This window comes from Dendrobates tinctorius, unplaced genomic scaffold (assembly GCF_039654945.1).
Source record: "Dendrobates tinctorius isolate UK_male_01 unplaced genomic scaffold, ASM3965494v1 ptg000022l, whole genome shotgun sequence".
NCBI lineage: Eukaryota > Metazoa > Chordata > Amphibia > Anura > Dendrobatidae > Dendrobates > Dendrobates tinctorius.
The window spans coordinates 84,399,319-84,415,364 of record NW_027361690.1 but is presented as its reverse complement, the minus strand read 5'-3'; the positions used below and the strand labels follow the sequence as shown (position 1 = coordinate 84,415,364).

General features: G+C 44.4%; 1 protein-coding gene across 1 annotated transcript; it reads left to right on the top strand.

Annotated features, from left to right (window-relative positions):
- Positions 1–476: 476 nt before the first annotated feature.
- Positions 477–9,057, top strand: SNRPA1 (small nuclear ribonucleoprotein polypeptide A'). Its single transcript, XM_073568831.1, has 9 exons — positions 477–840; positions 1,632–1,779; positions 2,250–2,328; positions 2,416–2,462; positions 3,415–3,517; positions 5,363–5,442; positions 5,858–5,930; positions 8,157–8,250; positions 8,891–9,057. Exons 1-9 carry the CDS (start codon positions 759–761, stop codon positions 8,959–8,961), a joined length of 777 nt encoding a protein of 258 aa, XP_073424932.1. The 5' UTR covers positions 477–758; the 3' UTR covers positions 8,962–9,057.
- The last annotated feature ends 6,989 nt before the right edge of the window (positions 9,058–16,046 follow it).

Below are 16,046 nucleotides of genomic sequence, written 5' to 3'. Positions count from 1 at the left end.
ACTGTTAACCCACAAGTGCCTGGCGAGAGAGATCTCACAAGTGTCCGGGAGAGAGATCTCTCGCCGGGCACTTGTGGGGTTAACACTCACAGTGTCCGGGCATGCGCTGTGTAAAAAGCCGTTCCAGCGCTGCAAAAAAGTTGCAGGGAACGTTTTTTTGCAGACGCCGGACAGGCATTTTTTTGCCGTAGCCGCATGGCCATCAGGCGCAATGCGGTGATAATGCTACTCTATGGGATAAAAGCCGGATCCGGCTTTTACATTTTTCGCCGCATCGCGCCTGATGCTTAAAAACTGATGTCTGAAAGTAGCCTAATATGGCGGGTACACGGGGCCTCTGGGGCCATTTTCTTTCCCATGGGCCTCCACCATACGCCCACAACAATCTGCACTATTCAGGTGTCCACAATATCAATACAAAGCTCTGATCACAGAAATGCGAGTAATAAGTGCCGGTCTCGTCTCCATTATACACGAATCCGGCTAATGAGCAGTCAGCTGGCCGCCTGAGACCAGAGAAGTCGCCGACTCGCCACGGTACTCGGTAACCGCGCAGCGAATGAGCAGGCCAGGCTAGCTGATCCTGCCTGGAGAATCGTGCGCTCGATTCATTCGTTACTCCTTTTTTTCTGTCTGGTCTGACATTTCCTGTCATGTGATTTGGTCGCCGCCTCTGAAGCGCGCTCCTTACCGGAAGTGACGTACGAGGCCCGGCCGTCCTGTGCAGCGGCGTGTTGCAGTCCTCCGGAGGCGCCACCATGGTGAAGCTCACTGCAGATCTGATCGAGATGGCGGCCCAGTACACGAATGCCGTGCGGGACAGAGAGCTGGACCTGCGGGGTAAGAGCCGGGGCGGACATCGTGGTACATGGCGCCGAGTTTACTGCACTGACTGCCACGTAGCTGACGGCTCCAGTGTGGGGCCTGTGATGTGCACGTTTTGTTGCACCTGTAGGGGGCGCTGTGCTGTTCTCCGCTCCAGTGCTCGGCGAGGTTTGGTGACAGGATGGCACGGATGGCGCAGTGCTGGCACACACTACTGCACTGACACCTAGTTATAGTTAAATACAGAGTGCCCACCTCACTGTCCAGCATGGGATAATTGGGGGCTGTTTTGCTCACAGAGCAGTGCCGGAAGCAGAAAGGGGTGAAGGCCCTTTTAGAAATCTCATGTGACATCACACAGGTATCCATACACTGATATCGGGCCAACAGCCACATGGTAGGGACGAGAGGTTCTGTCCCAGCACTAAATCACTGAGGAGCAACTCCAAGGGCTGTCTGCAAAAATCACTGAGCTGTCCATTGTTTTACCAGTATCCTGGATGAAAAGTACAGATACCAGTCTATGGGTCCGTGAAAATCAGACATGACACGGATGGCACCCTTGTTCTGTCCGGGGTTAACATTGCAGATAGGAGAAGCTTTGTCACCTACTTATCCGAGCGTGAAAAACACTGAGGATGCTGGGACTGGTTTTTCATGTATGTGTTTAAAACCAAATGTCTGAGGCCCAAGTGCTGCATCTGCAATGTTTTAGTCCATAAAACAGGTGACTGGAAGGCCTTCTATCAGGTTATACATGGCAACCTTGATGTCTGTATTAAAATTTCAATATTTTTGTACTCTAGGTTACAAAATCCCAGTGATTGAAAATCTGGGGGCCACGCTGGACCAGTTTGATACTATTGATTTTTCAGACAATGAGATCAGGAAGGTGGATGGATTTCCGCTGCTCAAGAGACTCAAATGCTTATTACTGAACAATAACCGAATCTGGTAAGATGGTCATTCCCCTTCTTTGCACTGTCTCTCCTATGCCAGTATCGCCACGTTCAGGCTGTGATGTGGCTTCTGTGAGAATACATGCAGGCAGTACCCAGTCCGAAATAATTAACCCCACTTCCTACCACCTCCGCTGTTCCCATTTCCACTGCATTATTCAGCAATGGTGACATTCATAGCACCTCTGGAAAAAAAACAGGCTATTAATACTACATATGTCAGCTTGAAAATCCAAAATGGCTCTTGGAAGTAGTGGGGTGAAGGAAACAAAAAATGACCACAGCTTTGAGGGGTTAAAAGAAACAGTGGTGGATAACCCCTTTTAAAAACATGGTGACTCTTGTATGAAGTAAGCCAAGTAACTCTAGCTGCTAATGGGTTGACTATGTTCTTTTATCTATTCTCGCTTTGTTTCAGTCCTGTAATAGTAATTGTTTTTTGCTTTTTTTTTTTTTTTTTCCTAGCCGTATTGGGGAAGGACTTGAACAGGTTATCCCTAATCTCAATGAGCTGATCCTCACAAATAATAGTATTATGGAGCTGGTAAGATTTTTTTTTTTTTCTTTTTCCTTTTTTTTGTATTTTATTAGAAGCTTTACAGCATTGATATATTCTCTACTTTATCTTCAGGGTGACTTGGATAATTTGTCAACACTTAAGAATCTCACGTATCTCTGGTAAGTCATTGTTGCACTACATAAGACCAGTTTACTGATACTGTACAGTCTGCTCAAACCTGAAGCTTATGGGAGGAGAGGGGCCTGGAGCTCATGAGTAATTCTGGGCTGATCACAGACCGGTAGCTTTTTTTTTTTTTTTTCTGGACCAATATGACCTTGCCAGAAAATTTAGGTTTAGGTGGATATTATGTTGCATTTCCCTAATGTATAATAATGTAAGATCTCATATTAGGAGATTTTAACACTGTGCTCATGGTAGCCATATAGAATGCAAAACAGAATGAAGCCCCCCAAGTGTTATTTGTACGCTTAGGCTTTGTAGACGGCATTCATGCATGGGTATATTCCATGTGCTTAAATCATGCCGGATAGCATGTGGAGTGCGTAGGGTCCTGATATTATTACCCAAAAGTGCCTCCTGGAAATACAACATCCAGGAGTGAATTCCTCCTTAATAGAGAAAATATTCTTCACACTATCCATCTGCATTCATAATAAACACAGCCATGTGCCTAAACCCCCCCCTTCTCACATAGCGAGATCGCTGTTGCCTCACCGATTTTGTGACGCGCTGGCGATCTCGCTACGTGTGACACATAGCGGCGATCATTCTCAAATGTCCTGGGCCATTTTTTGATCGCTGGTGTCCCGCTGGCCAGCATGCATCGCTGTGTTTGACAGGGACAATGACGAACGACCTCAATACTACAGGTCTGAGAGACAGGGTCCCAACGACTGTCGTATCGTTCTGGATCGCTGCTGCGTTGCTGTTGAGATCTGACTGTTTGACATCTCACCAGCAATCCCTACCAGGTCACACCGTTGTCGGGATCGCTGGTGTGTCACCAAGTGTGATGGTACCCTAAGGCTGAATACACATTTGGCTGGTTGCTCGCCTTGTAGCAATAGTTTCCAGTCACCGTAACCATTCATTGCTTTCTATTTTCAGTTTATTAAGAAATCCAGTCATTAACAAGCGACATTACAGATTGTACGTGGTTTACAAAATACCACAGGTCCGTGTGCTGGACTTCCAGAGAGTCAGGCTGGCAGTAAGTTGTCTTCTCTGATGCGTTTGCTTGGCACTAATTGATATTCTCAGTAGGAGAAATGCTGTTCTTTATTACCACAAGTATGTGAGAAGTTATGTAATCTGGTATGGGGGGGAAATCACTTAGGGAATCTGTCAGCTCAAAATTACCTTTATAGCATAGGCACAATGTGTACCCCTGGTGTGGCCGAGAGGTGGTGCTCCTTCCTTCCTTCCCATTTGCTTCTTCTCTGTCTATCTTTGGCTCATGTAAATCCAGAGTTGTAAACCAAGAAGGTTTTTTTTTTTGGAGATAGATGAGAAAGGGCCCTGAATGTTTTGGTCACACCAAGGGTGCGCTGAGCACCTGTGCTTGGTTTCAACAATCATTTTATGCTTACAAATTACCTTTTATAAGTATAAAAATGTCCATGCCGAATGTGCTTTTCTGTAGCAGTACAGGAAAGGCTTTAACGGCACACAAGTGTCATGTGTAGGATCGGACTGTTTGCTTCAAGCAGTTGGAATCTGTTTTTAATTTTGCTAACAAAAATAGTAAAATATTAATTTGTGAGTCCTCAGTGGTTGATACCATCTTTATCCATTAAAAAAGTAACAAATGGCCAGCTTTGGCGACTTCTCGGGTCTCTTTATCTGGCTCAGTATAACACAATGTGAAGCCACTTATTTATACACGACACCGGAATATTGCAGTAATTGAGACACGTCAATTGTCTTATTTATTGCATTATTCCTGTGTCCTGTTGTTGTCCATTAAGGACTCTCAAATTGTAACACGGTGCAAAGATATATTTTTCCCGTACAAAGAAAAAGAGAATTTATTTAAATAGGGAATTTATTATAATTTTTTTTCTTCTAAACATTTAGATTTTTACTTGATTATTTTATGCAGCAAAGCTGACAAGTAAATGTATAATGTCCACAGTCACCTCATCAGAATGAGGGGGATTTAATGACCGCTTTATTCACCCGCTGGAGCTCTAGATGAGCAAGAATAATGGTGGCCATGTACTCGCCATGTACCACCTTTTTTATGAGGGTTTTGAAAAGATCAGCCTCAAAGTCTTTGAAGAGGATGTGTGAACATGCCCTTACATTGGCTATTAGAAAGAAGTAAATGTTTTTCTTCAATTTTTTTTTTTGACTTGTATGTGCAGTTTGTGTCATTCATAATAATTCACTTTCTAGTTAGATACCCTGCCAACAGGAGTTTGCTACATCATCTGAGTGCATCATGATATAGAGGCAGATACCTTGATTCTAGCAATGTATCACTTACTGGGCTACTTGCTGTAGTTTTGTTGAAATCACTGTTTTATTAGCAGATTCTCACTAGAAGATTAATAAACCCATCTGTCAGGTAGTTCTCCATATTCATGAGTTCTATATAACCCTAAACCCAACCCTGGCATCTTTCTTCCTGTACATAGAAAACTGTCAATGGGTGATGTCATATAGCTCAGCATTTAGAGAACTTGTTGATCTGCAGCAGATAAAACACAGTATTTTATTAAAATGAAAGCAAGCAGCCGAGTAAGTGACACATCTCTGTAATCAGGGTCTCTGCCCCTACATCGTGCTGTTCTCTCCGATTCTCTTTAACCCAGAAGACAACCTTTTATAGTGGACTATTTTCTGCAGCAGCGTAATGTTCTGCACCTAGAGGACAGTATTTGGCCCACACAGACACCAGTGTTGTTGGTGCCACCCTCGATGGCTTTGGTTCAGTCTCTGAGCACATGCCTCTCAGATTTCTTGTAACCAGACAATTGCTGAGCAGTTAGACCCCAGTCTTCAGTTTGCTGTTGCTGATTCTCATTTAACTCTGTGTATGGTATCGCTTCAGGAGCGAGAGGAAGCGGCGAGTATGTTCAAGGGCAGGCGGGGTGCACAGCTTGCAAAGGATATTGCCAAGAGATCAAAAACGTAAGATACGAATTTCTCTCTGAAGCTTGAAAGTTTCCTTCACAAGCACCTTTCTCCGACAAATCTTTATAAAAATTCTTGAAATTGCATATATCATATTTTGCACTGTCGACCTGCAATTACGGCATCAGTTGCAGTTTAGTCCCGAGTCCCAATTCGTTTCTCATCTCTAATACTTAAAGGCCAAATGATTACAAGCATTCTCATCTGACCGTATAGTCATTTCACATCCTTTGTTCCCATCTCCACAAGGTGCTTCTGGAGAAGCTTTCTTTATGTATCAGTTGTTAACCAAGATAAGATACTACACTGGGTTGAAATCACTTTCATGGTGGCGCCTATGAAAGATGAGAGAAGCCAACAACCTTCTATGAACTGATTTTTGTTTAATCCTTTTTCTTCCTTCTGTCCATAGATTTACTCCCGGTGCTGGTTTACAAGAAAAGAAGAAATCTGGTCCCTCACCAAGTGATGTTGAAGCCATCAAGGTATTCTTCAGGTTTAATTCTATGTCGGCGCTCTTCAGCGGCTCATTAGTAGTCTCACAAAGTCTTTGCTGTGTTTGGTTTGCCTGTAGTTAGTGCCCAGGACCCTCGTAGTACAGTCTTTTATTTTGAACTGATACATTGCCTTAATTTTTGTTCACCGCAAAAACAGTTTATCACATATCCGCAATTGTTCACTCTTTGAGGGTCAGGACACAACATTGGGCGCAGGTCTCCCATTCTGACACTTGGTAGGATTTGTGTGGGATGCCCAATATTTTTATACTGATGAGTGGTCCTTTGATTGATGGGTGTCTGACACTCCTCATCTGGCATCACTGCGCGGTAAAGCCGGATTAAAATGTTTTATGGAGCAGAACACCACCGCTCCATAGACTGTTTAATCCTTGCTGACTGGTACTGTAGAAGAACCGATATATGAAAAGAATCCGCTGTTCTGCACCTTAAAATGTTTACATTTAGCCGCCACAGACGGTGATAACAGCCGATCAGTCGGGGCTCCGGACATGCAACCCTCTACTAAATTATTTATCTGTTCTATGGTGTAAAAGTAGTGACAACCCTTTTAACAATTGTCACCTACCTAGTAAATGGGTAATCATTTATGAAGTCCAAAATACCTTTTTGCAGGGACTCTGTCAGCACAGAATGACTGTTCAAACTAAAGGGCCTGTCACACTAAGCGATATCACTAGCAATATCGCTATAATGTCACTGGTTTTTGTGACGTTATAGCGATATTGCTAGCAATATCGCTATGTCTGATACTTACCTCCGACCGCTCCCCCGCTGGTTATCGCTGATCGCACGAGAACGTCCTGGACCGTTTCTCGTCATCAGCTTCCTGCTGTGACGACGAGCAACGCGTGGCCGCGGGAGGGAGGATGTCAGGATCGCCTCTTCTGACAGGTAAGTAGCGACCCCCGACCCCTGCGATGTCGCTCTGTGTGAAAGCTCACTAGCGACCACTTAGCGATGCACCAGCGATCCTGACTGCGTCATATCGCTGGTCGGGATCGCTAAGTGTGACAGTACCCTAAGGCTGTGTGCACACGCTGCGGATTTTGCTGCGGTTCCGCAGCGGTTTTTGCTGCGGTGTACAGTACAATGATTCCCTATGGGAATCAAAAACCGCAATGCAGACGGTGCGGAATTTTCCGCGCGGATTATCTGCGGTTTTCAATCCGCAGAAAGAATTGACATGTCAATTCTTTCTGCGGATTCCCCTGCGGTTTGCCATCTCCTCCATTGAGGAGATGAAAAACCGCAGGGCAAAACCGCAGAGCAATCCGCAGGTAAAACCGCAGGTCTTTTAACCTGCGGTTTCACCTGCGGATTTTACAAAATCCGCGCGGATGAATCCGCACCTAATCCGCAGCGTGTGCACACAGCCTCAGTCACGCGTCACAGCAGGGCCAATCATTTACATACACCTTCCCATCTGCTTGTTTTCCCTCATTCTCCACCATAGGGCCAGAGAAGGGTGGAGATGGAGGCAAACCAAGCAGGTGTGAATTAAACTATTGGCCACACCATGATGCACCAAGCGCCTGTGCTTAGTTTGAACAGTCGTTCTGTGCTGACTCTCCCTATAAGAAGGCGATTGTCTGTTTTCTATGGAGCTGTTGATTATCCTTGTTATAGAATTTTGAAGCACTACTATGAAGAGAAGAAAGGGATTCTTAACAAAATGTTAACCCAACACAACTCATGTCTTCTAAAAAGAGACAGATTTGTGCATCAATCTCTTTCTTTGTTTCTGACAATTCTTCGTGACTTAAAAAGACTTAAGATTTGCCTGAAAAATTCACTGGTGGGCCCCAATAGTCTGTCCAGCAGCGATGGCATCCCTGTCCTTCCATGGGATTGGCTGCAGCAGTCACGTGTAGTCAAACAGTAGCAGTGAAACAAATTAATTCACAGGTAATGTGTAACAAGATTACAAAATGTCTACCGTAATACATTCTCTTTTGAAAAGAAAACCAAAGCTCCTGGCATACTTTACTTCAGTGTAGAACATTCCTGTGAATCCATCTAATTAGATAGCAAAATGATAATGTAGGATGTGTCCTCTGCTCTGTTCCCTCCCGTGTCAAATGTTATATAATTGTATAGTAAAGACTGTTTGTAAGAATTCTAGTTTTAGACCTGTATCATTGAATTAATTAGGGGACTGGCTTTATTTGTCAATTTCTTGTAATGTTACAGAATGCCATTGCTAATGCTACAACCCTAGCGGAAGTGGAAAGGCTGAAAGGTTTGCTGCAGTCTGGTCAGATTCCTGGGAAAGACCGTGCTCCTGGTAACTTTTTTTTCCTTTGCTTTCTCCTGTTCCTTTTAATATTCGCTTCTTGACCTAATGGTCTGATCTGTGGATTTTAAGTAATAAACTCTTATTAATTTGTGGGAAATAATCAGTAGTGAGGAACGAATGTGATCTGATGAGGTGTTAGAGTATCTTCAGCGTGCTCGAATACTATGTGACTGCTGTCGAACAGCCGCAGGGACATACAGCCACGACGACTCGACCATGGCATTCAAGCACGCCGAAGATACTCCATGTGAGTGTTCTCTGATCATACCTCATCTGTGCATGTTTGCTCAGCACTAATAATCGGTGTACTGTAACTCATAGTTTTTAGGGGTTTTTTTCTCCGCTTAATTCCTGCTCATTTTGGTCTTGAGCCCAGGACTGGTTCTGGTCACTGACAGCTATCTCTGCGCGCACACACAGATTCTGTCCATCACTAATAACGTCATCCATTTGTCTTCTAAACATACAGTTAGCAGGAACATAAATGGGGAAAACAAAGTTAGAGCAGAAGGAAATATACTGAACCTTTACAAGATCCTATAATCTAGCCCAGGCTGCACACAAATACGGCCGCATGTTCAGTGTGAGGAGGGATTTTATGGTCTCGCTTTCTTTTTGCGCTTTGTAGGCAATGAAGTGTTCATTTCTGAGGAGGCAGATGACGAAATGGAGGAAGACGCAGCTGCCAATGGAACCTGAGCCTCCATCATTACTGATCTACTATTGCCAGACTATTTGTTTCATTGTAAATGTTCTTCTGTAAATTTTATTTTGAATAAAAGTTTTTGTATTTTATTTTGCTGTATGGTACGAAGTAATTACTATTTTATCGGCTATGTTCCCACGATGAGCCTTTGGTGCGTTTTTGATACTGCTGAATTTCTGCCCCTATTTAAATGGTGTTACTTGCGTTTTTTGTGCAGTTTAACATGCATTTTGTCAAACTAATCAAAACCAAAGTAGCTTTATTTCACTTCCTTGTATTTGACTTTGGCATACTTGGGTGTGAGTTACATGCGTTTTTGATGCAGAAATGCACTTAAGCATGCATATGCGTTTTTTACCTGTGAATTTTCCGCATCTATTGCAACTCTATGGAGAAATTCCACACAAAACTCAGTATACCCACAAGAAAAAAATGACATGCTGCAGATTTGACACTCTCATCACAGGTCAGATTACGCTGCGTTGAAAAGCACAGTGGGCACGAGATTTTTATAAATTCCATCCACTGCTACTTCCAAATCAGAAAACTGGGGTGTACAGATGCAAACTAGGAGTAGCTATATACAGTATATCTATCAAAGATTAACTGTGTAGTGGCAAAGCATGTAAATACAAAATATTATCTAGAGCAGTAATGCTATTCATAAGAAAAAATGGAGATACTTGGTACATAATTTGGCTAATTCATTCATGCCCAGCAGCCAACAACAAGACGATCTCCGGTTGGCTGGGAACCGATGTGTATAGTGTGAATACTTTTCTAAGGCTAAAGCCTGAATTTATGGGTGGTTCTAAGGCTAAAGCCTAAATTTATGGGTGGGTAGGGTAGGATCCTGCTGCAATTAAAACCTAGCCATAAACTCAGGCTTTAGTCTTGGCAAAGCATTCACACTATACACATAGGTTTCCAGCAAACCGGAGATCATCTTGCTGCTGGGCATCCAAGAGTTGGCCAAATTATGTGCTAGGTATCCTAATTTTTCCAATCCGTCCCTCCTGATAGCACCACAAGAGGTAGTCCTTCCTTGACCTATGACGGGACAGGATCTGTGAGGTTAAAAGGCCCCTCCCACCGTCCACTGTTTCTCCCGATGGGGACAGACTCCAGGAAAATTTCTTCTGCTCTTCTTTGATCAGTTGAGCAGGAGCTCCTGATTGCTGGACATGACATGATCTTGTTGGGGGGGGTCGTAGCATCTCTCCTGCCGCATGGTCCGGAGGCCGACACCTCGCTGAGCAAGAGGTCCCTCAGCCTCCCAGTAGGGCTGGGACTCATGGTTAAAGCAGCTTCCACCTCCAGGGCTCTCTACTGTCCCAAGGTTGACATCTTGCTGAATAAGGGGTCCCTCAGCCTGCCAATAGAGCTGGAGCTCCTGGTTTAAACTGCTTTCCCCGTGGGGGGGGGGCGGTTCTTGGCTCACTCTTGTCCATTTCGTGGTGGGATTACAGTGGAGCGACATGTAAATCTTATTACCCGGCCTGCATTCCAGCAGGGACCACACTTTGGGGAAAGTAGCTCCAAGAATCACCTGCTTAAAGGCTAAGGCTGCTCCTGATGATGCAGATGGAAGACAGGTGAGCAGTAGTGATGAGCAAGTATACTCGTTGCTCAAGTTTTCCTGAGCATGCTCAGGTGTCCTCCAAGTATTTTGGCGTGCTCGGAGATTTAGTGTGTGATGACGCAGCTGCATGATTTGTGACTGCTAGACAGCCTGAATACATCTGTGGAATGCCTGTTTGTTAGGGAATTCCCACATGTATTCAGCCTGTCTACAAGTCGCAAATCATGCTGCTGCTTCAACAAAAACTAAATCTCCGAGCATGCCAAAATACTTGGAGGACACCTGAGCATGCTCAGGAAAACTCGAGCAACGAGTATACTCGTTCATCAGTAGTGAGCAGTAATCTATTGTTCTGGGCCTGAGTTATTAGTGCAGCAAAACAGCCATAAATTGAGAAACAAAACACTGGCTGTTCAGACAACGGTATTGAATTACTGGGACAAATGAGTGATGTCTCATCCTATCAAGCAGTCTGTGGCCCGACACCTCTGAGTGGAGGTCGCTCAGCCAGCTTCTATCCAGTGCACTTTCTACAGCAATGCAATGTTCCTGCTTCCCTCCAAGGTGGGCTCATAATATTACCAGCTTCCCCAGTTCTTGTAATATTTGGAGGCGAAGGGGAAGCAGCACAGGTAAGTGCACAGTGTAACTACTATCGCCAAAGGCAAGGCCTCTGGCCTGATATTAGCCTCATACCTCTATGCCAAAGATAGGTCATGTGCTGATGTTTAGGCTTCAAAGATTCTTAGGCCGAGCATGTTTATCCTTATTTTGTGGTTCATTAAAGCCCCCGTCACACATAGCATGTCGTGTCTTTTTGCATTTCTCCCGTGCCGATGCCTATGCTTTGTCAATATGAAATAAAGTGAATCATTTCAAGTGAATGGTGAGTGCCATCCTGCTGTCTTTTTCCACTATGACAATTCATGTTTTTTCTTCATAGGGATTGAGCACCCGTTCAATAAGGGTTATAGGTGTCACACTGACAGCGGTTATAAGCAGCTTTGCGGCTATTTCTTTCCCAGGGACAGTGTCGGATGCTTCTTTGAATTGATATAAATAGTTGTCTATTTTCTTCTGGTTCTTACAGATCATTTCTATATCTAACCTAGGTCTGGCCAAGACTTCTGTACCCACCCTGCTGCTAATTCTTGGGTACTACTCCTGTGCTGCTGTCCAGAGGGATGGACAGGAAAAAGGGAATTGAACCTACCGGTAATTTGGTTTCCAGAAGTCCCTTATGTTTATCTTTGGCTTGCACAAAGATCGGTCTTCCTGCAGATCATTCATTCGTCAAGTAGCCATGGCTCGAGTTTAAGCTGGGGCCATTAAAAGATTATATTGCATGAGTTCTAGCGGCTCCTATAAACCATTTGGATCCATCCGTCGGTGGTACTTGGAAAAACACTGGAGAGTGGAAGTGGAAGCTGCCGTTTAACCTCTCTGTGATCCTGTCCTAGTCAAGGAAGGATTACCTCCACGGTACTGTCCTGAGAGACTTCTGAAAACAATTACCAATAGGTCCAAAGCCCTTATTTGTTATCTAGAGCAGTCATGCTATCCATAGTTCAAATTTACATACTTTGGCACTACTGAGCACAACTTTGTTACATTTGCTTGCAGAAAACAAAAGAATCTGTAGACTGTTTAGAAACAATAATCCATCCATATAGTAACAATCCATCTAAATGTATGGGAGTAAGAAATATTTGAAACTAATCTGACCTATGAATCTATCCTTACCAAGCGGATAATGTAAAGGCCCTCATACACATTCAAGCTGGCCAACCATCTAAGGTGTATGGACAGCGCCTGACATCCCCAAGACTGAGGTTAAGAGAAAGGTCAAGTTATTTCACGTAACCCTTTTGTGTTCTGGGGAGGGAGGAGTGTACACCACTGAAATTACTTGGTTTTGACAGAAGTTCACGTACATGGATTCTGGAGAAATGAACAAGCTATTACATGGGGGTGGTAAGCTTTACCCATTGTGCAGTCTAGCCCAAATGTGTGGTAACTGAATAGATGGTGACATAACGCAACCAATGCTTAGGCAGGCCGAGTCCTGTACCACACAAGTCTAAGGAAGATGGTGCTGGCACAAGTTAAGGTATTGTGAGTAGCAGCAGCACTACTTATTTAAAGGAAACCTATCAGCAGGATTTATCACTATAAAGTAAAGGTATGGCCATAATGGCGCCATTACAATGGTTAAATTGATCATCATTGGGTAGGCGGTGCATGCGTAGTGTGAGATGCACGTTGGGTCTTCAATACAACGGAGTCAGCATCTCAATCTGCGCATGCGTCAACTTGGCACCATTGTATTGAAGACCAGACGTAGAATCTCACACTGCGCACAGCCAATGATGGCAGCGGTGCGAAACAAACTGCGGCAGGTCACAGAATAATCACTGTGAAAAATGAGGATGAATGAACTCATGGAGATCAACATCCAACACTGCGGAGACACCATCACATGTTTCTCAACGCAGTGATTCTAGAGCAATGCCCCCATCCCTTATGGGAATTATGCAAAAACATGCAAAACACAAGCCGCGGAGACACCATCACGTTTCTCAACGCAAGCAATGACTAGCCAGGTCTTTCCGCGGGAAGGAACAACCACGGGAAGGGCAGTCTCCAATGAAGGAAACCACCTATGCCAAAACATGGTATCCATCCACAGACAGCTGTTTCGGGGTATTGCCCCTCATCAGTGTGGAGTAGGAAACTGGCTAGTAGGAGCAATGCCTAGTAGAAGACTGAAAAATGAGGATGAATGAACTCATGGAGATCAACATCCAAAAGTGCGGAGACACCATCACGTGTTTCTCAACGCAGTGATTCTAGAGCAATGCCCCCATCCCTTATGGGAAATATGCAAAACATGCAAAACAGAAGCTGCGGAGACACCATCACATGTTTCTCAACGCAAGCAATGACTAGCCAGGTCTTTCACCGGATCTCTATGAGTTCATTCATCCTCATTTTTCACAGTCTTTTACTAGGCATTGCGCCTACTAGCCAGTTTCCTACTCCACACTGATGAGGTGCGGAGTTTCCTGAATACCTTGAGTGTTGTCTCTTGGCCTTCCGGTATCGCCACTTCGGTGGCTTAAGCCAGTCGCTGCTTTTGGGAGACAGCCAGGAGGTTTCGGGGAGGAAATCCTTGGAGTTGTGGATGATGGGAGTCCGACTTCAATTCTCTGGGACCGGTGATAGCCGGGTCAAAAATGGATTCAGGATTGACATCGCTGAAGATAAGAAGTTGCATTTTTCCCTGGGATATTTGGTCAACATGGTGTTTTATGACATCCTGAAGATTCGGAAGTCTGATATAATATGCCTGCAGGAGTTTAGGAGAGAAGGCAGGTATGAACTGGTGCGATCTTCTATGGCAGCTTGCCAGAATTTGTTTACTGCCCTGAAAAATGGAGTGGCAAATCCTTTGCTGGAAGGTCTTACCTTTACTGTGCTGTACTCTAAGGGAGATATCCCACTTGTAGTTTTCATGCACAACCCGTTTGTTTCCCTGGAGGACATTGCTTTATTTTTGAAAAGACATTGCATTTATGTTCAGTACTCCCACAGGGTCCTGAATGGAGAAGGGCTCTGGACTGGGAAGTACAAATTTTTTTGAGATTTGGGATGGATCCCCAAGGCCCGGGAGGCGTCCATTACCCCCCTCTTAATTTTTCAATTGGGAAAAATACTGTTTTTTTGTTCTTTCCAGATGCCCCGATGTATTGCAGGAGGTGTAAAAACTTTGGGCATACCCAGGATAGTTGCACGGAGATGCCAACTTGCAGGAATTGCAATGCTTCTGGCAATATGGCAAAAGACTGCACAAATCCTGTTATGTGTAATGCTTGTGGTGAGGAGGGCCATAAGTATCGGGACTGTAAGGCCAGGATCAGTCCTAGGTCTTACGCTGAGGTCTCAGGTGGGGCAGCTACACCCCCTGCTGCTGCTGTTGTTGACATTCCACAGGTTTCAGACCCGGAAGTTATTGAGGAACCTGAAATCATGGATGCACATGAGGAGGCCCTGCCCCAAACAGAGTCTCCCAGCCCAGAGGTGGCAGTTTTGGAAGCTACTGATGTTGAATGTGAGCTCCCTCATCAGTCTGATGTCTGTGGGGAGGGGGAGTTGGAAGGTACTCTTGGCAATACCCCCAGTGTATCTTGGTTTGCTACTGAGGAGGAGTTGGCCAGTTGTGGAGATCAAGGTGACTTCACTCTTGCGAGGTCTTCTGAGGACGAGGAGTCTGGAACTTCCTGTAAGAAGCCCAGAACGGATTGGGCAGACCCCGGTGAAGTTGGTTTAAGTCCGGTAAGTGAACGTAGTTACCCTCAGAATGCCTTCTCTCCAGACACCAATGCTTTTTTTAGGCATTCCCGCAGACGTAAACAGATTCGAGGAGTTGCAGTTCCAAATGGAAGACGAAAACGGCTGAAGAGGAAGTGGCGTGTTTGTCGTCATGTAAATAACAGTCATGTTATGGCTCCCCAAGCTGGTTGGGGCATTGCGTCCCTGAATGTCAGGCAAATTAGATATAAATTCAGGAGGGCAATCGTTCTAGATTATATTAAACAGATGAATGCTCACATCTTTTGTCTTCAGGAATGTGGGATTGTGGACGCGCCAAGCGATAAGGACTGGCCTTACGGACAGCATGTATGGTCTGGCTCATGTGTTAATAGGAATGATGGTGTAGGGATATTAATGGGTAACAGGGAGATTAGTTTAGATAGCTACACGGTGGTAGAGGTAGGTAGATGTATAATTGCACATGTTAGTTATAGGGGGTGGCGGGCTAGAATTATTAATGTGTACTGTCTATCAGGACACGACAAGAAAAAGGAGCGTCTGGCTCTTTTGGAAAAATTAAGTTTGTTTCTTCCGGGCAAAATGCCTACAGTTTTAGTTGGAGACTTTAATTGCATCACAGGGAATTGTGACATAACTGGTAAAAAGTTATCCGATCTTATTTCTGATTTTTCCCTTCTAGATGCTGCTGCTCTGAAATTTGGCATCCCACCACCGCCAACGTACCATGCTGATAGGGGTGGTATTGCATCCAGGATAGATAAAATGTTGTTTTCCAAAAATATGTTGTGTATGAATTTTGAACAAAATGCTGTACCTTTTTCTGATCATGAGTGTTTGAGAGGTGTGTTTAGTGCGATTGATGACCGTGTGTATGGGGGTGGGGTTTGGAAGCTGAATGTAAGACTGTTAGAAGATGAGGATGTGATGAATGAATTAAAAATAAAGTATAAGGAGTGGAGGGTATGTAAGAGGGATTTTGCGTGTGCACTGGAATGGTGGGACTGGGTTAAGGTGTGTTGCAAAAAATTCTTCAAAAGTGGGCCTATAAAAAAGCTGCTATTTATCGGAGTAGATTTAATGATTTAAACAGGCGCTTAGACTGGTTAAGGAAGTGTGGAGAAAGTGGGATGGATGTGTCTGATCTGCTGGCTGAGACAAAAA

Bases quoted from the DNA above. Each gene is read 5' to 3' on its own strand.
- SNRPA1 (XM_073568831.1), top strand. From the start codon at position 759: ATGGTGAAGCTCACTGCAGATCTGATCGAGATGGCGGCCCAGTACACG. The intron at 2,463-3,414 runs GTAAGTCATTGT...TTCTATTTTCAG, and splicing joins AAGAATCTCACGTATCTCTG to TTTATTAAGAAATCCAGTCA. The intron at 8,251-8,890 runs GTAACTTTTTTT...TGCGCTTTGTAG, and splicing joins TGGGAAAGACCGTGCTCCTG to GCAATGAAGTGTTCATTTCT.